This window comes from Equus quagga, chromosome 11, assembly GCF_021613505.1.
Source record: "Equus quagga isolate Etosha38 chromosome 11, UCLA_HA_Equagga_1.0, whole genome shotgun sequence".
Taxonomy (NCBI): Eukaryota; Metazoa; Chordata; class Mammalia; order Perissodactyla; family Equidae; genus Equus; species Equus quagga.
The window spans coordinates 26071208-26096470 of record NC_060277.1 but is presented as its reverse complement, the minus strand read 5'-3'; the positions used below and the strand labels follow the sequence as shown (position 1 = coordinate 26096470).

Here is a 25263-nt window from a genome sequence, read left to right as displayed (position 1 = left end):
AACAGGATCAGGAAAAAAGAAAACCGGGAAGATGGTCAGAGCAATCGAATTGGGGCTATGGTTAAAGTGCGGTCAGGGGATGAGATAAGGAAATACGGATTTGCCATACATATTCTCTTAGTCCCAAGGCAAGAGCTTCTTGAAAAAATAAATTAAAGCAAACAAATGCTATGTGCTCCTCTTCCCATGATCTCCCTGGGGTCATTCGATACGCTGGATCTTTCCTATTCCTGCTCTCTCCTGATTGAAGGGACCAAACATAACCCCAGCCATGTTCCCAATATCCCTCATATGATGTTTATCTCCTCATCCAGTCTAGAGCTGAAGGAGCCAGAAGTGTCGATGGACCGAACGTTTGTGCCCCTGCCCCCAAATTCATGTGTTGAAATCCTAACCCCCAATGTGATGGCACTTGGAGGTGGGGACTTTGGGAGGTAATTAGGTCATGAGGGTAGAGCCCTTGTGAGTGGGATTTGCCCCCTTATACAATGAGAACATGGCAACCTAAAACCCAGAAGAGGGCTCTCACCAGAAGCAGAACATGCTGGCACCCTGATCGTGGAATTCCAGCCTCCAAAACTGAGAAATAAATTGCTGTTGTTCATAAGCTGGCCAGTCTGTGATACTTTGTTATAGCAGCCTGAACTGACTAAGATAAAGTGTCATCCATTAGACCCTGAAACGAGCGGTTACCTTTCCATTCCAGGTGCTGGTATAAGGCCCTCACTTCCATCCATCACTCTAATCTGTTTCTTTTCTTGGTAAGCCCACCTACCTTTAGCTGACTACCAAATTACTAATTATACGCTGTGAGAGATTTCACGTGTTTTTGGCCCTGTCAATAGTACTAGGTGACGCACAACTAAATAATGCACCTGCTTCATCCCAGGGCTCAGCACAAAGAACTACTAAAGGAATGCCAGTGCCTTGAGGTCCTGGTATTCCGCCCATTTGTCTCTGAGAATGGTAGCCCTCCAGAATGCAGGTGGAATTCATGAACCCAGTAAGGCTGGGTTTCCTTGTCCCCCTACACTGCTATTTTCAGGTTACCAAGGACAATGGGTAGAAATTTGGGGTTGCTCAGATAGGGAGAAGATGCATAGTTACGGGACTCATGTAACTGTGCAGGGGTCCCCAGCCCCTCTCTTTCATCTCTCCAGCCAGCCAGCATTGAGGAAGTACCCACTCTGTCATGCACTCTCCATGACCTTGGCAAAATGGCAGAGTGGGTGAATCTCACCTGTGGGCCTCGTTGCCTAATGGTCTCTCTTCACCCCACCTCCTACACTTCCAGCGTCTCCTACCACTCTGGAAGAGAGCCAGACTCCTCCACCCAGATCTCTCTAAGCATAACCCATGCTGTGGTCCTTGCTCTCAAGGCCCCACTGCTAGGCGGGGTCAAATACATCCCCAATAAAATGTGAGGGTCGGGTTAGATGAGGATCCTCCCCAGATCTGAGCGTACGATTTCGATGACAGAATCACCAAAGAAAATGAGAGAGAGAAAGGAAAAAAATAATGGTACCTATGGCAGGCAGAATCATGCTCCCTCTCATCCCCCTAGATGTCTACATCCGAATGCCTGAAACTTGTGACTACGTTAGGTTACCTGGCAAAGGGGAGTTACGACTGCAGATAGAATTAAGGCTGCTACCAGCTGACTGTAAAATAGGGAGAGTATCCTGGATTCTTGGGTGGAGGGAGGGAGGACAATATGACCACAGGGTCCTTAAAAGTGGAAGAAAAAACCAGAAGACCCAAAGAGCTGGCAGCCTGAGAAGCACTCTGCCTGGTGTTATTGGCTCTGAGAATGCGGCTAGGGGGATAGGAGCTGAGAAATAAGAGTGGATTGAGATGCTGGAAAGGCAAGGAAACGAGCTCTCCCTGGAGTCTCCTCAGCCTTGCTGACACCTTGATCCTAGCCCAGTGAGACCCCCGCTCAGATTCTGACCCATTGACCTGTAAGATCATACGCTTGTATTGTTTTAAGCTCCTATGTTTGTGGTAACGTGTTATAGCAGCAATGGAAAACCAACATAGCAAGCTTGGCAGGTAAGGTATTAATTCCTACTTTTTTTTTTCATTTACCGTCTTTGTATATTGCAGACTCTCCTAAATAATTACAAGAATATCTGCTAACTGAAGGTTCTCTATTAGCCAGGCCCCATGTTGAACACTTCATGTGCATTTTCTCATTTAAGCTTCAATGGCTGAGGAACAGGCACTATCAGTCTGCCTGGCATATTGTAGGTGTGCTATAGATGTTTGCTGAAGGCACAGACAGACGGATGGAGGTGCAGGAAAACAGGCACTCCTGATAAAGGTCAAAATGAGGAAAAAGATGGAACAAGTGTTCCTTAAAAACAAAAGTAAGTGGTCGTTCTGCTCTGAGAAGCCTGTGGTTCCGTCTGGCCTCCCTTGAGTGTGCCCCAGGACTTGGTTCAGACCCCCACCCCACCTGCACAGCCTGCAGCTCCCTCCTTCCATGCCTCCCCTCCCCTACTGCCCCATCCGGGCCAGGCCCACCACCAAGCGCATACATGCTTTCTGAAGAGCTCCACGTGAGGCCCCAGAGCCTGTGGGTCGGCGTCTTTCACGAACCAGACCACGTCCTCCACGGTCCAGGTGGAGGGGTTCCTGCTCCTCGGCTGCCTGGCGTCCTGCCCGTCTGGAGAAGGGCTTGAGGCTGGATGGGTGAGGACAGAGAGGGGAGCCATCAGACACTGGGAAAAGGGCCTCAGCGCCTACCTGGTGCTGCCTGCTCCCACCTGGCCCTCAAGTCCAAGATGGTGGCCTGAGTGACCTCCTGTGACAGAGGAAGGCTGTGAGTGGCTACTCTCGTCAGGGGCCTGGAGCACGGGAGGCCACTCCTGGAGGCAGACCCTCCCCATCTATGCAAAAGCTCTCTGCTCTCCCAGGGAACGAAGCATTAGAAAACGGACCTCCCTCAACAGCTGAAATTCTGATTCACGCTAGAGTTTTAAAGACCCCTTTGCTTAGTTCTGTCTCAGTGGGTCCTGGGTCTCCTATAACCAGATACTTGGTGACCAGAGAAAGCTTGCTAAGATGAATGTCCAAACGGGTCTTTCTAGAGTTATGAGGCCAAAATGACTTCGAGTCCTTTCTGCCTCCACTGGCGTTACACTGAGACAATAAAGACGCGGCAGAATTGAGGTGCATTTTGGTCCTCCATCTGGGTCTCTGATGCCACGTCCTTGGATGCCCAGTCTGTGAGGGGTCCATTCCCTGCTCCGCATGTGCAGAAAGAAGCCCTCATCTCACTCACCACCCCTGGTACACACCGAGCGCCTCCACTGCCTCTGGTCTGGAGAGCACTTACTCCAATCTCCCCACTGGACAGCAAAGGGCCTAATCCTGTGCCTGATCCATAGCTTGTCCTTGAGAAATGATTGGTGCATGAGTTGCACTGTGGCATAAAGCGTTTCCCACACGGCAGATTAAAAGATGCCGGACAAGTGAGAGAGGAGGAGAGTAATGAATCAGATGCCCGGCAATATTTAGAGGTGACGTTTTTTTCTATGTCCCAAACTAACTCCTCCTCTTTCCCCAGAACCAGCTTCTCCTCCTCTCTCTCATGTTTCTGAAACCTCTGTGATGTCTCTACCTCCTGCGCCTGATTCGCTCCTCACATTCAAGTCTTCTGAAGCTCTTGGAAGGATGCCTCTCACACCGCTCTCCTCGTTTCCAGCCCTGCCCCAATCCGGGAACCTCTCTCCCAAAGCCCCGCAGTGGTTTTCTAATGGGTCTCCCTGCCTGGGCTCCTTTCCTTCTGGAGCAAAACTGCCACTGCCTCGTGCTCTCCCTCCACTCAGCTCCTCGTGGATGCCCCCTGCCTGTGCAATGAGTCCATAGCTCAATGTCAAGGACCCTTTTTCCTTCCTACATGGAGCCGAAGGGCTTTGAGACAAACCCTGAAGCTGCCCTTTGCTAGCGATTTGGCCATGACTCAGCTCATTAGCTGTAAAATGGCAATGCTCTCCACCTGGAAGGGCAGGTGTGAGGACGGAAATGGGCCTGGCCCTATGGCTGACCTGCATCAGGTGCTCCACAGAGGGAAGGAGGCACCTGGCACCCTGCCTGCCTCCCCTGCCCTGCTGCACAGCCCGATCTGGGCACACTGGTTGTGACCTGAGCACTGAATCTTAACCACTGGACCACCAGGGCTGGCTCTCTTCCTTTAGCTGTGCCTCTCCCTAGAAGGCGTTTACCCTTCCTCCTTTCCACAGAGGTTCCACTGGCTGTGAAAGCCCAGGTAGACCCCTTCACAGGCAGCATTTCTGTGTCCTGCCATCTGGATGCCACCTTCCTCTACCTTAAACCCCCAAATCTTTGTTCTTCCTTTAAGATGCTTCCTATGTTCCACATATTACAATTATGCATGTACTTGTCTGCAACCTCCAGCTGGATTTCAATTTCTTGAGGATTTTACGAATAGCAGCTGAGCACTGTCTAATACAGTGACAGAAAGGTGAGAGGATGGCAAAAAAAGACCAGGCAGGGTTCTGTTCTGCTGTGCACAGGGTCGCTAGGAGTCGGAATGGACTCACCACGATCATTTTCGTCTGCCTCTCATTCATTCCACGAACATCTACTGAGCATCTCTCTGTACAGTGTACTGGGCAAAGTGGCGAAAAATGAGATCCTCTCATCACAAGGGTTATAATCATTGGCTCCTCCATGGCTCTAAGTAAATACGTTTGTAAATATGAGTTCGATAAATGCTAAATGAATCAATATGCTTTGCAGAAACAGTACAAATAACTTATGTATGGATAATTCTTAATCCCATTTTCAGGCCAGAAAAAGCCAAGGCTCTGAGCACCGAGGCAGCTTCCCTCCGGAATAATTCTGAGGTGGAAGTTGAGAAGCCGTCACTTCCTTTTCCCTTCTAGTCTCAGGGTGCAGCAGTTTTCTGCCATCTCTGTTTTCCTTTTTTTCAATGTGCTTGAGAATTGCACAGTTCTCCATTGGTGCTGAGAAAAGCACAGCCTTGCATTTCTGAGTCTGTCCTACATACATAATGGTTTGGTCGAGAATCGGATTTACTTTGCGATTTTCCCTGCCTCTTCCTTGTTGGACCTGGAGGGGTCCCCTGGGGTGGTTTGGCATGGGGCATTTTGCTGGGAAACTGTTAGGGCACCCTGTGGCCAGCTGAATGCTGATGCACGCCCATTAGAGATGATTTCACTGCATTTGAAGACATCTGCCCTCAACGTGCGGACGAGGAGTCACGGGAATCGCGTTCGCCTTTGGATTCCACTCCATCGGAGCGTCGGCGTTAATCAGGGTGATAATAGATGCTCTGATTACAAGGGCTGGAAGTCTTCAGTACTAGAATGATTTTAGAGTGATCAGAGCAGAGGTCAAATCTAATTTCCTGTGTTTGATTGGAAGGAAGAATACCAGACCGATTCGCAGCACCACCCACGGGAGTCCAAGTTCCCTCCAGCCAGGTCAAAGAAGTACTTTCCCATCAGCCACAATCATTTTGGGGCTGAGCAAGGGGGCTGCTGTGTCTTTATGCAGGAGCTCTCCGGGTGATGGCTGCGGAGGGAGACAGCCCAGTCGGGAAAGTGGCTTCGCTCCTGATGCCTGGTGCTTGCTCTGGGCATTTTTCACTTTTCCAGGACGGAGCAGCAGCAGCCGGGCTCGGCTCAAGAACCTCTCTGAGGGGGTCCTTTAGTCATACAAGACAGAGAGCTGCAGGGAGCCTGCCACGCCTCCATAGTGGCTCAAGATCCAAAGCACGTAAACTCGCTCTAGAAATGAGACTTTCCAGTGGCAGGTTTGTAAAGCCTTTGCAGTGGTCTGTGCTCACAAAGATAATAAAGACACTGGCCCCCTCCAGCTGCTGTGAAGGTGTCAGGAAGACACCTTCTGACACCACCAGGCCAGGCAGATGTGACTGGACAGCGGTAAGACATGATGGATGTGAAAAAATGTTGCTCCTAAAGGAACAGAGCATGCAAAGCGCTCGCCCAACGCCCTTCTGGGAAGGCGGTATTCTCGAGCATGGAGAACTTTGTGTATGGTCATATGTGTTCACCGGGCTGCCAGAGACATGTGAAAAGTGACACCCAGTTGTGAATGGATGTGTAATTAAAGAGAGTGGTTGTTGTTTCTAAAGCTGAACTCACATTCATCAAGAATAGGATGACTATGACTCTGTTTAAAGCAATCTGGGTCAACTTCACAGCACAGGTACTCGTACTGCCCTCCGTGAGTCTGTCTTGGTCTCACATACACCCACAAGCACACACATAATTTCCTTTGCTCGTTTGTAATTCAGAGACAACTTTTTAGCTAACAGCAGAGTTGTGTGGAAGAATGGAGTGAGCAATGAGCTGGGAGTCAGAAATCCCTCCCTGCCACCAGCTATGTGAGCATCTTTGTGCTTCTCCAGCGTGAAATAAGGCAGTTGGGAGGGGTCGCTAAGGTCCCGCCCTCCCGCCTGTGATGCTGGACGGTCCCTTCACACCACAGGCTGTCCTGTGCAACACGAAAGGAGTTACCTTCTCACACTGAGTCCGTGTGCAAAGCACACTGAACAAAAAGCCAACAGCCAGGCTTCTAGCCCCTTCTGGGCCCTGATCATGCTCTTTGGGCCTCGGTTTCTTTGTCTTGTTTCTCAGGAGTATTGAAGGAATCAAGTGACTATGTGGCTTTGGGCTGGAGCCTGACAATTGGCATCTAGAAGGGAAGCCCGTCAGCCTCCAAGAGTGACCCCTCCGTGTCCTTCATCAGGCCAACTGTAAGTCCCTCGCCCTCTCAGCCTCTCTGGCAGCTGGAGCTGCGTTGGGAGGGAATGGGCGTGAAGGCAAGGGGAGGGTAGATCTGTTCTCAGCTCCTCTAAGCGACCTGGTCCCTGCAGGATGTATCCATCCTAGAAACAAGGCCATATAGAGTGTGTGAGGTGCCCAGGCTTGCCCACAATCTGGGCAACATCAGATAGTTTGAAACAGTGTGTTTTTCATTATTTCTAGTCCAATAATTTTCAAGACACTAAGAGGTGAGAGAGATGGGAGATAGAAGAGAGCCTGACCAATCCTTAGATTTTATTCAGGTTTTTCTTTTATTCCTTCAAAGCTGACATGCCTGCATCAGAAGAAAGGATGTCTTTAGAGACAAGGAGAGACCACAGGCTTGAAATGAGGCCAGGCTGGGCTGGATTCCTTCTCTGCCACCAGAGACACTGTGAATTCTGGGCAGGCAATCTGACCTCTGCCAGGAAGCCTCCAGCCACCCCTTTCCCCACTGCGCCTGCTGAGCTTCGCCTTCCAGGTGGCGCCACTGTCACTTCTCTGGGAAGCCTTTCCTGACTTGTCAGAGTAGGCTCAGTGACTCCCTCCTTGAGGGAGGGGTTCTCAGATCTGATTCTCTCAAGGCATCCATTCTTTTCCTTTGGAGCAATAGTCATGGTTGTAAGTTTGTGCAATATCATTTGTTATTAACGTTCGTCTCTTTGGAATTACACACTGTGAGAGAACAGGGCCCACACCTCTCTTGCTCACAGCTCCATCCTTAGACCTGAGACGAGCCCCTAGCATATTGTGCTCAGTAGGTATCTGCTGGCACGGACTGACCCAAATCTCTCTGAATCTTAGTTGCCTCACCTGTCAAACACCTACCATGTTGGGAGGATTAAATGGAATCATGTGAAACATTAAACAGTAAGAATTAATCAAAAGGTGGTTGCTATTCTTCTTCTTCTTATCATACGTCATTCCATAATCACCAATACATTTATCTTCCTATATCCTGTGGCCATCAGCTCACTTCCCTGTTCAGAAATGTCTGGTTTCCACAGACTAAAGCCCAATATACATGACATGGACCCCAATCTCCCAACATGATTTCCCCCAGCATCCCTGCTCAACCTATTTTCTTTCCCCAGCATAAAGAAACCCTTGCCACACCTTTTCATTCCACCTGCCTCACAGACAGCACTGTCTCCATTCTTCTTTTTCTGGCTAAGAAGACTATCCATCACCCAATGCCATACCCTATAGAAGCAAAGTCCAACCCATGGGAAACACTTGGGTGGCAACGACAATGTCAGATTTACTTTGTATCTTGATTCTGAAGCTTGGACCTGGTTGTGGTTGGGAATTCTACAGCACATCCTGTTAAATGCAAAAATCAGGAAGCTTTTGCTATCCAAAACCTCTTTATAGCTCTAGGTGATTATATCTTGAATGAGAGACAGGGAAGAGCTCTCGAATTTTCACCTGAGTATCAGCAAAAACCAGGGAAATGTGTCCTGTGAATACATCCCTTCAGACTCCACTGGCTGAGGCAGCAGGTACAACACATCAAGACAGCAGGAGGCCAGGGTAAGCATTCACAGAAGAGAAGGCTGAGAAGTTTGTCATGTCACCGACACCGCCCCTCCTTCCTGCAGCCTCATGCAGCTTTCTGGCTTCTGTGGTTTTAAACTATTTTGATTAGCACCGTGGGGGAAAATCCATTTCTAGGTTCCTTCCAGGGTTTATGACTTGGGTCAAACCCTCTTAAAGAGGTATGGTTTCTTAATACCAACTGCTTTCACTTGGGATGCAATTTCAGAGCAATACTGAGCACTTCTTTGGGCGGAAGGAAAACTTAATAGCCCTCCAGAGGGTCCACAGCAGGCACCCTGACTGGCAGCCAGGTGACAAATGGGTAAGGAGGCCAGTGATTTTCTCTCCTACTCTAATATACTGCCGCTCAGTTCAGCGTGGTTTATCTCCACGACTTCCAAATGTATTTAACTGTGCAAACTTTGTTCAGGCAAAGCAGACAGAGAACCCCACCCTGCAAACGTGAAGAGGCCCTGCTTAAAGAGGGTGGGGCGTTGGGGTCCTGTCTGCTCCCATCCCCTCTTCCCCGTCTCCTAGAACTGCAGAGGGGCCCCTCAAAGCCCACTGAGCATAGTTTGAAAATCCCTGGGGTAGTTTTGAAAGACACAAGCTTTTGGGGCAATTGAAGTCAAATCCTGGACGAATACTTGACTGACCTTCTCTTGATCTTCACTTTCTTTATCTGTAAATTGAATATAATAATACCCCCTGTAATAATATACACCTACTATAATAATAAATTGTAAAGTATAACTCATATTATGTCATAAATAATGTGTGGAAAATGTCTGGCCCATAGTAGGTGCTTAATAAATAGCTATTTGGTATATGCCTCAAACAAGCAGGCCCCTTTTCTGGGGCTGTAGAGGATTCAAACGTGAGCAACAGACCTCATGTAGCTGAGAGTCCGGCTCCTGCAATGGCCTAGGAGAGAGGATGCACTAGAGATGAGGAAACAAGTGCCATGGGAGGAAACAGGAGGGAATGAAACTTTCTAATGAGGAGGAGTGGTTGAGCCTGCCAGTGGTCTCCCCAATATCTTTTGTCCACTTCTTCCTTTGTAGTAGAATTCCTGATTTCCAGCTGGGATCATGGTTGGTTAGAACTGAAACCATATTTTCCAGCTTCCCTTGCAGCTAGTGGCCATGTGACTAAATTTCGGCCAATGAGATGTAAGCAGAAGTGGAAAATGATGCCAGCACTGCCCTCTGTCCTCTTATTCTCCCCACCCTCTTCTGCCATCTTGATGCTGAGAATGTGCCTGGTTGGCTGGCTCTCTCCAGTATCTGTGGTTCTGCTGAGCACCCTGAAGAGGGCCCTGACTGGTTAAAAGGAATCTTTGGAGCATTAAGGAGTCAATGCACCTATGAAGGGGGAATAGCTTCATTCTTCTTCAGTGTATCACAAAGGCTCAGCAATGAACTTCCACTGTTACATCCCTCAGCAGCTTTATTCCAAGAAGACTGAGTGGCTGTGTGATTCTGAACGTCCCACAGCCCTGTGGGGTCCTACTGGTTATGAACAACTCTCATTTTCAGGGTGTCAGGCAAAGTTCTCACTAATGTTTCTAATCTGTAAAGAGATAATCAGCATTCAGGATACAGTTAGGGGTTTGCTTAGAGTGGAAGGCAGCAGGCACTGGCGGGCTCCGTTTCTCTATCTCACCCCAGATCCTGAGAGGCAGAAGTCCTCAGCTAGTGGGGCTCTTCTGGGGTGCAACCAGGGCTCTGCCAGAGAGGGTTTTCTCAGAACTGGTTCCCAGTGAGGGTCTGGGCCTCCCATTGGACAGATTACTCAGACAGTTGAACAGGGTCTAATTCTAAATAAGAGAACAAAGGGCTGGGGAGAAAATGAAAATGAGGGACAGGAGGGTTGCTGAATCTGGGATGGGAGGGCATCCCAGGGCTTCACTGGAAGGAGGCAGGAAGGACTGGGGAGGGGAGTGACCTTGAGACACCTTTGAAGGTCCTGGTTTCCCCCTCATCCAGGGGCACCAGATGGACTGGGATGGAAAAGACAATTCTTCAGCAAGTGATAGATGTCCTCTCCACCCAAATTGTGTCTTCCTCCTACTGCTTGAAACCCTACACTTAAGACACAGGGACGGTGAGTAAATATCTCCTTTTTGAAAAATGACAACACTCTTAGGATTGTGAGTCAACTGCATCAGTGTGGTGTCCTGTGATCACCACCCTGAGCAAATGGGAATTGGGCTGAGGAGAGGAGGTTGAGAGAAAGAGACATGTAAAGGGCAATGGGACGTGAGGATGAGAGTTTTGACAACCAGGGGCAACATGAGGACACTGGGCACTGTGGAGTGGGGTGGAGGGGCACAGAGATAATGAGCGTTTATTGAACACCTACTATATGCCAGAAATTATGCTAACTTTGGCGATAAACCTAGGAAATAAATGCTGACCCCCATTTACTTTAAGATGTTGGTTTGTGCCAGATCTTGTTCCTTTCTCTTGTTCTTAGAAATCATATGGAACAATGTCTCTCCCCTCTGGAAAATGGGCTCTGCCCACTCACATCTTCCTCCTGGCCAATGGTCCTGGGTGACAACATTGGGGAGTGGTCTGCAGGGCATCTGTACACTTGGCAAGAGCCCCCATGCCAGAGGGAATCTGTGCCCTGCCCTCTAAGAACTGCCCGCCTTTCAAGGGGCTCCTGCTCACCTCTCCAGTCGCAGCCAGCAGAGGCTGGTCTGGGATGGGTGAGGCTCTTCTGGGGAGCGTGTGGGAGATCTTGGATCATACACAATAGCTCATCGCTGCAGCCTGTCAGGGCTACTGGTAGAGAGATCCGAGACTCAGAACAGAAATGTGGCCTGCCAAAGAAAACAGCCAGGCCACTGGCAGGCTGTGGAGGGGTAAGATGAAGACTCCTTGACTCCTTGGCCTAGGGCCTCCTTTCTTCTGCAGTTCTCAGGTACGGAGTTGATGGGCTGTGATCTGTTGAGGGGTGTGTTCACGTGACCTATGACTGCTAACATTCATTGAGCTCTTACTGTGTCCTAGGCCTTCTATTAAATACGCATAGGAACACCTTTCAGCCTCCCAACAAACCTGTGAGGTCAGTGCTATTGCTATTATTCCAATTTTACAGGTGAGGAAACTGAGGCACAGAGAAGTTCAGGCTTACAAAAGGTCACACAGGCAGGAAGTGGCAGTTCCAGGATCCCAGCCCAGGCCATCTGGCTCCATAGTCCATGTGATCATCCACCATGCTCCACAGCTTCTATTCATTAACAAAATACTGAAGCTTGAAAATGATTTTTTTTGTAGGAAGATTTGCACTGACCTAACATCTGTTGCCGATCTTCCTCTGTTTTTGCTTGAGGAAGATGAGCCCTGAGCTAACATCTGTGCCAATCGTCCTTTATTTTGTATGTGGGATGCCACCACAGCATGGCTTGATGAGTGGTGTGTCTGTCTGTGCCCAGGATCTGAACCCGTACACCCCAGGCGGCTGAAGCAGAGCATGCCAGACTTCACCACTATGCCATGGGGCTGGCCCCGAAAGTGATTCTTTGAAAAAACATAAATTAGAATGGACGCCAAGCCATCCCTAGAATGGCATCACTTTCATACATCGGATCCCTCAACATATCTTTAATGGGTGAGACAGTGGCATTACAATCAGCGTTGTGGGAATTTTGCTTAACTCTGGTTCTGCCCAGAATTTGTATCCTGCGACTGTCACCTACTCTGCAAGAGAAAACTCTTCACCGACATCTGGTCTCCGTTTTCCTGTCACAGAGCTGGCCTACACCTCTCAGAACCCCTTAGAGTTAAGTGTGGCAGAATGGGCAGTTCTTGCTGATGAAATGGGAGCGGGCATGACGTGCATCACCTCCAGGCTCCAGGGCAGCACACATGCCTTCTGCACTCACTCGCTCTCTTTCTACCTGCTAGATGCCTGGGGCACGGAGGCCGTAGGGGATAGCAGAGCCACAAAATGGACAGAGCCTGGGTCCCTGCACTGGGACTAACTAAGAACACCCACCTTGACTCTTGAACAAAAAATAAACTTCAGTGGCATTTGAGCCACTGTATGTTTTGGAGTCTGCTTATTCCTAAAGCCTAGCCTAGTGTAACTCACCATTTTCTTTGCTTCTGGTCAAAAGTTGAAGTCAGCTGCCTTCAAGAACAACAAAATTCCATGAAGGAGCTTGTGGAAACTTCTAATTTCTCAGTGTTCCCATGTTCTAACAGCCACAGCCCCCCCCCCCCCCCGGCCCCCTCCACATGCGGTGGTCCCAGGGGAGGGCAGGGGAGGTTAAGTCACGGGGAAGCCAGCAGGGAGGGGAGGTTAAGTCATGGGGAAGCGAGCGCATGCATTACATTACCGCATCTGTTTCCTTCTAAAGAGGTCCCGTTTCTCTTGGGGCTGGAGCCTGGGGGCCTCAGCCCAGGTGCTGAGGGGCCTCCAGAGGACATGGGGCTGGTACGAGGACCACCAGTGGTGGTGGCTGGGCCCCCAAGGTGGCCTTCTCCAGAGTTCTGTCTCTTGCAGTACAGCGAGGAGGAGGTGGGCAAGGAGCCCCTGTGGCTAAAGGCGGAGGTGGAGGGGTCCACGCTGTAGCGGTTCATGCTCACAGGGTTCACCAGGCACTCGTCAGTGTTGACTGTTTTTGCTAAGCAAGAAGGCAGGACAGAGAAACAGAGATCAGAGAGCAGTTCAAGACGCCACCTGGCGCTCAGTCTTGGCAAACTTTTCCCCAGCAGCACAGGTGCCACTATCTGTGGGGAGGAGGAATGGACCCCATGGCACAATCCCAAATAGCTTACCTCTCAGCAGGCTGAGACACCTGCCTCACCAATTAAGCATATTATGTAGGGATTGGGAGAGGAGCTCCTCTGTGTTCAGAGGAAAAGTGATTGTCTTGGTTATTGATGACTTGGAAATAAAATTCAAACAAAGGTCTTTCTCCTTCCATGGCTCTGCCCCTCTGACAGTCTCTGCCAGCTTGTCTGAGTCTCCCTGCTCCCTCTTCTCTTGCCCACCACCACTGCCTCCCTCACCTGGCCTGGGATTCCTGGGAGAGATCCAGCAGGAGTCCCAGTGTCCCAGAGTTAGGAGAAGGATCTTTGGCCTGGGTGGTGATAAGGTGTGATGGTGCTTCCTCCCCCACACTATTAGTCCCAATACCCATGATGGCACTAACCTTCCACCAGCACTAATAAACTGGGGACACAAACGCTGATCTGCACAGCCCCATGCCCCTCCCCAAACCCTGCAGATGAGAGATAAAGAGCCAATCTAAACTGTAGTGGGAATAGAGGACCTGAAGAGTCTGTCAACCACATCATCAGCTTCCACCAAGTAAATCAGGACTTTCTACACTTTTAAAGCTCAGTCTTACAGCCTGTTGAACTTTGTCTGTAACTATACCTGTGGCCAAATGGTGTGGAGTGTTTTGTTTTATTTTTAAGGACAAAGTCTAGAGAAATTATGGGGATAGAAAGAGGAAGGAAAATATTGTAGTAATTCCTTCTCTCCAGTCCCTCCCACTCCAGACAAGATCATATCTGCCTACTCCCATCAATAATCATCTATATACTAGGCATGACCAAAAGCAGATCTTGATATCCCTCAAGAAAATGTACTAGAGTAACAAAAACCAATAGATCCTCCATGGTTAGCAATCAGGAAACAAAATTGAGGCCACAAGATCCAGATATCTTCTTCATGTATGGATTCCTCCCATAATATAGATATTGAAAGATTAAGACTTGATTTTATTAGAGGGGCTAGCAAGGCTTCTCACAGATGGGGATGCATATGGAGCTTGCCTGGAAATAAAAGCCATTACATATGGGATGCAGCAAAAGCAGTGCGTAGAGAAAAATTTATAGCTGTAAATACTCATATTTAAAAATAAGAACGATCTCAAATTAACAACCTAATGTTCCACATTAAGATACTGGAGAATAAAGAGCAAACTCAACCTAAAACAAGCAGAAGGAAGGAAATATTAAAGATTAGAGCAGATATTAATTAAACAGGGACTAAAAAATCAATAGAGAAAATCAATGAAAGCAAAAGCTGGTTCTTTGAAAATATCAACAAAATTGACAAACTTTTAGCTACAATGGCCAAGCAAAAAAAGAGAAGACTCAAATTACTAGAATCAGAAATGAAAGAGATGACATTATTACTAATCTTACAGAAATAAAATGGATTATTAAGGAATACTACGAACAATCATATGCCAATAAATTAGGTAACTTAGAAGAAATGGACAAACTGCCAAAACTGACTCAGAAAGAAATGGACAATCTGAGTAGACTTATAACAAGTACAGAAAATGGATTAGTAATTTAAAAAACTGCTCACAAAGAAATCCCCGGCCAGATGGCTTCATGAATGAATTCTACCAAGCATTTAAAGAAAAATTAAAACCAATTCTTAAAACTCTTCCAAAAAATAGAAGACAAGGGTTATGGACTGAATTTTGTTCCCCAGAATTCAAATGTTGAAGCCCTAATCTCCAGTATGACTATGTTTGGAGATAGGGTCTATAAATGAGGTCTTAAGGGTAGGACCTTAACCGGATAGGACTGGTTAGGTAGACAGTACTGAGAAGAAGAGGAAGAGACACAAGAGTGCTCTTGCTCTCTCCACCACATACATGCACAGAGAAGAGGCCACGTGAGAACACAGTGAGAAAGTGGCTGTCCACAAGCCAGGAAGAGAGGTCTCACCAGAAACCAACCCTGACAGCACCTTGATCTTATACTTCTGGCCTCCAGAACTGTGAGAAAACAAATTTCTGTTGTTTAAGTCACCTGGTCTGTGGTATTCTGTTATGGTAGCCAAGCAAACTAATACAAGGAGGGAATCCTTCCCAACTCATTCTATAAGGCTGCTATCACCTTGATACCAAAATCAGGAAAAGACACTGCAAAAAAGGAAAACTACACATTAATATCTCTTATGAATATGCATGCAAAAATCCTCAACAAAATACCAGCAAACTGAATCCAGTAACATATAACATGATTTATACACCACGACCAAGTAGGATTTATCCCAGGAATGCAAGGTTGGTCTAACATTTAAAAATCGATTAATGTAATACACCAAATTGATAGAATAAAAAACAAAGATGGTAAATTATCTCAATAGATGCAGAAAAAGCATTTGACAAAATCCAACATCCTTTCCTGAAAAAAAAACACAACACATTATGAGTAGAAGGGAAGTTCCTCAACCTGAGAAAGGGAATCTGCAAAAAACCTGCAGCTAACCTCGTAGTTAGTGGTGAAAGACTGGATGCTTTTCCTCCTAAGATAGGGAACAAGACAAGGATGGCTTATTCTCACCACTTCTATTTAACATTTTACTGGAACTTCCAGCCAAGTAAGAAAAAGAAAGAAAAGGCTCCTAGATTGAGAAGGAAGAAGTAAAACTATCTTTGTATGTAGAAAATCCTAAAGAATCCACTAAAACACTATTGGAACAAATAAACGAGTTCGGCAAGGTTGCAGCACACAAAATGAATATGCAAATATCAATTGTATTTCAGATTAAACAAGCTGAAAATGAAACTAAGAAAATTACATTTACAATAGCATTAAAAAGAATAAAATACTAAGGAATAAATTTAACAAAAGAAGTGTAAAATATATTCTAATAACCACAAAACATTGTTGAAAGAAATTAAAGAAGATCTAAATAAACGGGGGAAAAAAATCCCACGTTCATGAATCAGAAGACTTAATTATTGTTAAGATGGCAATATTCCCTAAATTAATCTACAGACTCAATGTAATTCTTGTCAGAATCTCAGCTGACTTCTTTGTAGAAATTGACAAGCTGATTCTAAAACTCATATGGACTTCAAGGGACCAAGAACAGCCAAAACAACCACGAGGAAAGAAGAACAAAGCAGAGGATTTACACTTCCCAATTTCAGAGTTTACTACAAAGCAATGGTAACAAAGACAGTGTGGTACTGACATAAAGATAGACATATAGATCAGTGGAATAGAATTGAGAGTCCAGAAATAAACCCATGTGTCTATGTTCAACTGATTTTCAACAAAGGTGCCAAGATCATTCAATGGGGAAAGGAATAGTCTTTTCAACAACTTGTTCTGGAACAAGTGGATAACCACACGCAAAACAATGAAGTTTGACCTTTACTTCACACCATACACAAAAAATTAACTCAAAAGGGATCAAAGACCTAAATGTAAGAGCAAAACTTATAAAACATAGTGGTAAACCTTCATGATTTGGATTTTGCAAGGTATTCTTGTGTTTGACACCAAAAGCATGAGCAACAAAAGAAAAAATAGGTAAATTGGCTTTATCAAAATTTAGCACTTTTGTGCTTTGAAAGATACCATTAAGAAAGTGAAAAGATAATCCACAGAATGGGAGAAAATACTTTCAGATTATATATCTAATAAGGGACTTGTATCCAGAGCAACTCAACAATAAAAAGATGATCCAACTTAAAAATGGGCAAAGAACATGAATGGACCTTTCTCCAAAGAAGATATACAAATGGCCAATAAGCACATGAAAACATGTTCCACATCATTAGTCTCTGGGAAATGCAAATCAAAACCACAATAAGATATCACTTCACACTCATTAGGATGGTTATAATCAAAAAGTCACATAATAAAAAATGTTAGTGATGCTGTAGAGAAATCGGAATATTCACACACTCCTGGTTGAAATGTAAAATGGTGCACCCTCTTTGGAGAACAGTCTGGCTCTTCCTCAAATTGTTAAAAGTGAAGTTACCATATGACCCAGCAATTTCACTCCTAGGTTATACCCAGGAGAAATGAAAACATATGTCCACACAAAAATTTGTACATGAGTGTTTACAGAAGCATTATTCATAATAGCCAAAAGGTGGAAACAACCCAAATGTCTACCAACTGAAGAGTGGATAAAGAAAATATGGTATATCCATACAGTGGAATATTATTCAGGCATGAAAAGAAATAAAGTACTTATACTGCTACAGCATGAATGAGCCTTCAAATATTATGCTAAGTGAAAGAAGCTAGTCATGAAAGACTAGTAGAGCTAGAAAGACTAGAAAGACTAGAAAGACCACGTATTAAGTGATTCTGTTTATATGAACTGTCCAGGATAGGCAAATCTATAGAGACAAAAAGTAAATTAGTGGTTGCTTAGGGCATGGGGGTTGGGAGGATAGAGGGTGTTAGCTAAAGGGTGTGTGGTTTTTGAGGTGTTGAAAATGTTCTAGAATTGTGGTGATGGTTGCACGTATCTGTGAATATACTAAAAATCATCGAATTGTCCACTTTAAATGGGTAAATTGTATGATATATGAGTTATATCTGAATAAGGCTGTTAAAAAAAGTCATTGCAGAAGCCCAGTGTTAGGCGTGAACACATTCTCTAGAGCTTTGTCCAGTCAAGTCTGACAAATCCTGCTTTGGCCAGTAGGACGCAAGTAAGCTGAGCAGCCTAAGGGAATGCATGCACTGTGCTCATGCTTTGTGGCCAACGGAGTGCAGCAAGATTCTTTAGGAACCTGGAACTCTGCACCTTGGCCTCATGGCCTCTACTGCATTTCTTCCCTCTGGGTCAGAAGACATCCCGGGGAAGATTCTAAAGAGGACCAGACTACAGAGCTATATACTAGGCTGCTTCCTGAATAGAGGGAGAAAGAGGAAAACTAATATTTTTTGAGCACCTACTATGGGCCAGCACCATTCTAAGCCACTAAGCAGTAGGGCTGTCTTTATAGTCCTTCTATTGGAAAGTTCTCATAGCCTGGGATACTAATCCTTTTTGCGTTCCCAGGGGCAGGTGCTTTGGTATACGTGAGGAAGCTACTCACAGTGTCTGGCATACAGAAGGCACTCAATAAATATTTATTGAGTAGACATTTGGGCGAGTGTCAGCAGTGAGGCAGCTGTTAAACAGAATATGCATTAAAATCATTAAAATTCAAATTTAAAGGACCAAATATAAATTCTTCATGTAAATGCATGATAAACAGTGAAAAAAAAGATTTAACTAAAACGTTTATTCTTTTTATTCAATGTTTTAAATCCAAATTAAATATATCTGGGTAATCCTGACCGTCTAAGGTAGAAAATGCAGGTAATTCACCAACCTGCACTGTGGCTGGAAAATACAGATGCAGGGGAAAGATCGTTCTCCTTTGACGACATGTGGATATGGGAAACAAAGGATCATGGACTTAGTTTAAAAATTGCTGACAACCGTGGGTGAGATCAAAGGTAATGAAAGCCAGCTTCTGGGCTACGAGCCAAGTGAATTCATCGGAAAGTGAAAGCAACTTGAGAGAGCATCAGGCAACAGCCTCTACCCAACAAAGGATGCACGGGTGATTCCCAAGTCAGCCGGGTGGACAGCCATGGAGACAGATCACCAAGGCTCAGCCGTGGCTCTGCACAGCCTGGAGCTCCCAGGGAGCTTGCGCGTGAACAGCACGTTCAGGTGCACACACCAGGGTGCCGTTCAGAATTGATGAGATGCATCTGCTCAAACCCAATTAAAACAGCCTTTTCTCACCTTCTTAAATAGAGGTGCTGACACTTACATCATACCTGAGTGTAAAAATGACTGATACAAGGAAGGCCATCATCTTTCAACCACAGGACTGAGAAGGACCTTCCCAGAGCACCCAGCCCAGCATTTCCCCAAGTGTTACTCGTGTCCCACTGGTGGGATGGGGGGTGAGTTTAGGCGGTACTTTAGTGTGTTTGTTTCCTAAGGCTGCAGAAATTACTGCCAACTTCATGGCTTACAACAACAGAAAGGTATTCTCTCATAGTTCGAGAGGCTGGAAGTCTGCAACCAAGTTGTGGGCAGGGCCACGCTCTCTCTGAAGACTCCAGGGGAGGACACTTCCTTGCCTCTCCCTGGCTTCTGGTGGTAGCTGACAATCTTTGGCATTCCTTCGCTGTAGACGCATCACTCAATCTCTGCCCCTGTTGTCACATGGTGTTCTCCCTGTGTGTTTGTGTCTGTGTCCAAATTTCCCTCTTCTTAGAAGGACACCAGCCACTGGATTAAGACCCATAATCTAATATGATCTCATCTTAACTCAATTACACCTGCAAAGACCCTATTTCCAAAGAAGGTGCCACGCACAGGTCCCGAGGTTAAGACGTGAACATTTATCTTTTTTGGAAGACACGACAAAAAATGAACATTATATTTTTATAGTCTTATATTTGGTGTGCATCAATAAAATATAATTAGCTCACCACACTCTGATTTCACTGATATGCTGTCATTGCTTAAGAAGACTAAAGGCTAAAGATAAAAGAAATGAATCTGTTTAAAGGAATATCTTGCGTAAACACTTTTGGGGTATTAATATTGGGATGCATTGAGCTGGGCCCACGCCCTGTCTTCAGGCGGGATGGGAGCTAGAGAGGAAAATAAGGTAAATAACTGAGACTCTTATTTAAAAGCTTCCTCAAAGAGATTTTACAATCTCCCTCACAGTTATGTCATTGTGCTACAAATCTCATTGTCTGAAAGTTTGTCCTTGCATCTAACCTCAATTCCTTTAGCTTCAGTTTAAAAAAATGACTGCTGGGGCTGGGCCCGTGGTTGAGTAAAGTTCCACGCACTCTGCTTCGGTGGCCTGGGTTCGTGGGTTTGGATCCCAGGCGCAGACCTACTCTACTCATCAGCCATGCTGTGGATGTGTCCCATATACAAAGTAGAGAAAGATTGGCACAGATGTTAGCTCAGGGCTAATCTTCCTCAAGCCAAAAAAAGAGGAGGATTGGCAACGGATGTTAGCTCAGGGTGCAAATCTTTCTCACCAAGAAAAAAAAAAGACTGCTGCATGCATACCCCTTATATCATTCAAAACCATTAAGTAATCCAACATACAGGCAGATGAATTGTAGGTATGTAGAACTCCCTGTAGCTTAAGAATTTAATAAAGTGTGACACATGGATTGTTTGTTACCTAAACCCACTATTCAAAGTTGGTAAAAAGAAGGACCAAATCTGTACTTGGAGAGGGAACTACACTTTTCAAGCGGTTTTGTGGCTGACTGGTGAGTGAACACCAGATGGGGCCAGCAGACCTGGGATGGTCCGGCACAAGGGCCCTGCACGGATCCTGCACACAGGCTTGCAGGGAACCACAGGGCTGACTGCTTAAGACGTTCATGGCCCTTTTCTCCTGGGTTCTTGGAAAATCCCTCTCCTCTGAGATGAGCTGTCTCATCACCTGGCACCTCTCATTAAACACGAGGACCCTTGGGGCCTGGCCCCATGGCCGAGTGGTTAAGTTCGAGCGCTCTGCTCCAGGCAGCCCAGTGTTTCATTGGTTCGAATCCTGGGCACAGACATGGCATTGCTCATCAAACCACGCTGAGGCAGCGTCCCACATGCCACAACTAGAAGGGCCCACAATGAAGAATATATGAGTATGTACCAGGGGGCTTTGGGGAGAAAAAGGAAAAAAATAAAATCTTCAAAAAAAAAACAAAAGAAAACCAGGAGGACCCAGCCCAGCCTCTACTCAAGGCCATTTAACCTCTGTGGGGTCACCAGCTCAGCCAAGGGGGGTAAACAAGAAACAGGTTATGCACTTCCTTTCTAAAATCCCCTGCCTCTGTCCAAGAGACCAAGGATGCCCCTCGTGAATCATTACATCTTTCCTTCAAAAAAAGGAATCAATCATCTGCTTTTGTATGATCACGCGAGCGTGCTTAAAGAGAAGGGCACGGGCACAAATGGCACATTCAAAGCAGCCTGCCACGTCTTCAGAGTTTCATGCCTTGGGAACTTTCAGGAGAGCCTGACATTTTTGTTTCCCCAATGCTAATGTTTGTGAACTATGGTTTCCCGAGCCGCTGTGTATAAAGCCTGTCCATTAGTGAGGCCAAAGAACACACTAGAAGAGTTCAAACCCACTCAGTCTTCATGGGACACCTGTTTGCTTCCAAATCTGAACCGTGTCTAAGGCTCCCTGTTGGGGAACAAACTCCAGGGTCAGGAGCATGTGGGCTGCTCCCTCCTCCCTCACCCCTGCAGAGGCCTCTGCAAAGCCTTCCAGCCCACCTGGTGCAACCCATTCCTGCTGCAGCTCTGGAGGGTCAGGCATGAGCACCTGGAATGCGGAGAACCTCCAGAGAGAAGCAGGAAGAGGCTGAGGGACAGGAAGAAGAAAGCCAAGAGCCATAGAGAGAAAGAGAAGGTCCCCAAGCAGCCAGAACAGCCGAGAGGAAAAAGGAGGCCGTGGGTATCAAGCTGTAGACACTCCAGAAGGAGTTTTGGTTCAGGCTGGTGTTGACCCCTTGTCATTTCGGACACAAGACCTAACTGTTAAGTGAACTTGGACCATTTATTTTATTAAGAAACAAAACTGGCACTTTACTTGGATTCTCTAAGCAAGTGAAGCCCTGAAAATCAACAATGCCACCGTCTGCAAAATTATTCTTGGATAACACCTATTCATGCAAGAATAACCCCAGAATTCCAGAGCCCTGGACACTGCTCTTCCCCAGTGCTAAACAGTTGTCTCGTCCTCTCTCACACACACACTCACTCTCACACACACTCACATGCTTCACATGCACACCCAGTCTCACACACACCCATACTCACATATTCTCACACTCATTCTCATACTCCCATACGCTCACACTCACCCTCCACTCCCACCTTCTCTCCCCACTTCAGTCATAACCGCCCAACTGAAGGAGCAGCCGCACAGAGCGAGCCTTTCACAACCATCCTGCCACCTTCCCCCGGGCTGGGAGCCATGGCCTTTCTCAGGATCCATTGACAGCAGGTCTGCCTGGCCCAGCAGGTCACACAGCCCTGCCCAGGCTGGCGAGAGGGTCAAACCACTGGAACAGTGTCCAGAGGGCTCCACGTGTGAACGGCCTGGCTGCTTAAAGAGACAGCAGCACTGCTGATGCCCAGTCCTGAAACCCAGGTTAGAAAAGGAGGTCATACAGTCAGCCGAGAACACCACCACTCGAATAGCTGTGGAACAACTATTCCCTGATGCTTCCCCAGGTACCCCCGCCTGAGGAGCACAGCCAGTCGGCTCTGGAATACAGAGAGAGACCTGCAAGGAGAGAAGCAGGAAGAGGAAGACGGGAGGGAGAAGGCCCCAGGAAACAAGAGCAGGGCCCTAGTGATCTGCACCTCCCCTGCTCAGAGACGGTGACACAGGGGCATTGCATCCTACCTCGGGTGGCTGTGTCTCTGCCACCAGGCAGCCTCACGCACGCTCTTCTCCAGCACTGCTGGTGCCCAGCACGTGCTCAGTGCTGCGGGAGGCAGGCGGGACCTCTAAGGGACTCTGGGGGCAGAAACCAGGAGATTTCCTCTCTGCCCTCTTGCAGCCTCTCACGTGGCTTTCACTCTGGTGGAGGTTTACAGATTTTCTTTTCTCAGGCTCAGTCCCGCCCCTTGTTCTTGCTCAGATAAGCTCGTTGTGTTTTCCCTTAGGGCCCTCTGTAGCCTGCTGTCCCAGCCTTCCTGGTTCAAAGGGCACCAGGCCACACCACCTATGAGGCTGAGCATTTCATTCGCTTCAATTAAATTTTCCATTAACCTAGTCCTGGCCAGTATAGATTTTCTCTTCAAGCTTGTCTCTAAGTTCAGATCACTCAGCCCTCGGAGTCAACCTTATGACTCCCCTCTGGTCCATTTAAGGACATTTCTATTTTTTTCTCGCTTAATGAGATGCACAGAAACCAACCATAATTTTAATGTCTGACACCTGAACTTCTTTAGTCCCACGGGATGTTTCTGCTTTGCCTAAGACTTTGTTCTAAGTCAATGGGTTGATTTCCTCCTGTAGAAATTTGGCCCAAAGGCAATTTTGCCCAAACCAGCCGTTTGGAATAATGACCGTCCTTTCCGTCTGCAGAGGAGAGCAGGTTCCACAATTGCCCTCTGGACGGTTTTGCAGCGTTGCGAGCCACCGCCTCAAGGCTTACGGGAACTCCCAAGAGGTAGGGGAGGGCAGAGGTGGGGGGACCTTCCGGAGGCATGCTCTGTTCCCTCCACAGCCCCCACACCTTTTGGTCTTTTATAGAACTTTGCGGAAATTAAAAGTGGTCCTTAATCAGGAAAATGTTGGAGTCCCTGGAATAGAGGATGCCTTGTAAGTTTTGGCTCTAAAGGGACATCCTGACTTTCAGGAAGGCTCACGGTCCTCTCCAGGATTCCTCACACTAGAGAAGCAGGCTGCCATCTTGGGAGATGCTCTGTGGAAAGGACTATATGGCACGAACCAGCAGCTCCTGGGAAACTGAATCCTGCCAACACCTGAGCTAGGAACTGGATCCCTCGCTAGTTGAGCTTTGAGATGCTTGCAGCCTTATGAGAGACCTGGAGATAGGGGACCCAGCTAAGCTGCACCTGAACTCCTAGCTCAGAAACTGAGGGATGATAAATGTTATTTTAAGCCACCAAGTTTGGGGGTAATTTGCCACAGAGTAATAGATAACTAATACAGGTGGGAAAAGGAGATTTATTTCATTCCCCTTGACTCTGTGTATCCAGATCGGAAGCTGTAATTATTAATTCCGTAGCGGCCAGGATGTACCTGCTGTAGAATATCTGCCCATTTCTCTGCCAGGAAGTTTATGGGGTATTTTTCAGCAAAGAGTTTAATGCTTATTTATGAGACCCACAAACTATCCACTAATAGGAGAGAGTTCACGAAGTTTACCTTAGGAGCTTCTTGGTTTCCTAAGTTGTTCTGGATCCTCTTGGCATGCTTTGCCATTTTAACCCTAGTTCTGATGCCTGGTCAGCAGGTGGTGGGATAGGTAACCTGCAGATATTACCTGAGGGCCCACTCCAGGCGCTCAGGGTGTCTGTCCAGGGGAGCAGCCCGAAGGGATGGATAGAGTCTCCAATTACAGCTACCGTGAGCCCTGGAGATTTGGGGATGGCTACATCTCATATGCTCGGCCCTTTGTTTCCAGCAGTCCTATGCTTTCTGTGTTCTGATGTATAGATCAGAGAGCTTGGTCACCATCTCCTTGGATCTCCTTAGAAGCCTGGCCCATCCCTCAGGCCATCTATTCTTCCATCATAGGTAGGAGGCTCTTTGGATGGGCCCACCAGAGACACAGAAGGCCTTACGCCGCTGACCTAGGAGTCCCCAGCATCATCTGGCTTGCTGGAGAGTGGCTCAAGGGGGCTTGATGGGTGGGGGTGTCACATAAAGGACAGTTAGCCTCGTGGAACAAAGGAGCAGATTTCTGGTAGATTTTTTACCTGAAGAGAGGGCACAGGGCAGTGGGAGGGGTGTCTTTCAGAGAATTCCTGAGACTAGCCTTGTAGGAAGAAAGAGTCCATATGGCCTCTTTTTTGTTTTTAAGTACTTTTTCAGCTAAGAGTCTTCACATGCCCCAGCTTTTTCTTTTTTAAAAAAACAGCTTTATTGAGATATAATTTACATGCAGTGTAATTCACCTATTTAAAGTGTACAGTCAATGGCTTTGACTATATTCACAGGTTTGTGCAGCCAGAGGCATGACTCTTAAACATGGCATATTCTTTTTTTGCTGGCTGAACAAGGTGTCACAAGTATATGTCTGGTTTGGGCTTTTTTTTTTTCTGCTTTGCTTGTTGTGTTTTGTTTCAATTATTTTATTGAGATCAGAGAGGCACATATGTATGGTGACAGATAAAAATTAGACTACTGGTAGTGAGCATGATGAAGTCTACACAGAAACTGATAATAATGTACACCTGAAATTATACATGGCCTCTTTCTTTACAGGCTCTTTTCCCCTCCACACTCCCTCGCAGAAGGAGCTCTCCCAAATAGTAGAAAGCCTACTGGGGATTTACCATCATCATCATTCTTCTCCTCAAGTCTTGGGTGTTGACATCTTGAATACACAAAATGATTTTATTTCTGATCCTA

The 25263-nt window shown here is 46.7% G+C and overlaps 1 protein-coding gene across 3 annotated transcripts in view; it reads right to left on the bottom strand.

Moving 5' to 3' along the window:
* SCML4 (Scm polycomb group protein like 4) overlaps positions 1–25263 on the bottom strand; it is a 112238-nt gene that overhangs the window by 3242 nt on the left and 83733 nt on the right. For all 3 annotated transcript variants that reach the window (XM_046674652.1, XM_046674651.1, XM_046674653.1), the window contains 2 exons: positions 12712–12999; positions 2541–2686 (listed from right to left, as the gene is read on the bottom strand). In XM_046674652.1, the coding sequence (XP_046530608.1) occupies positions 2541–2686; positions 12712–12999 (434 nt within the window). The remainder of the gene's footprint in view (positions 1–2540; positions 2687–12711; positions 13000–25263) is intronic.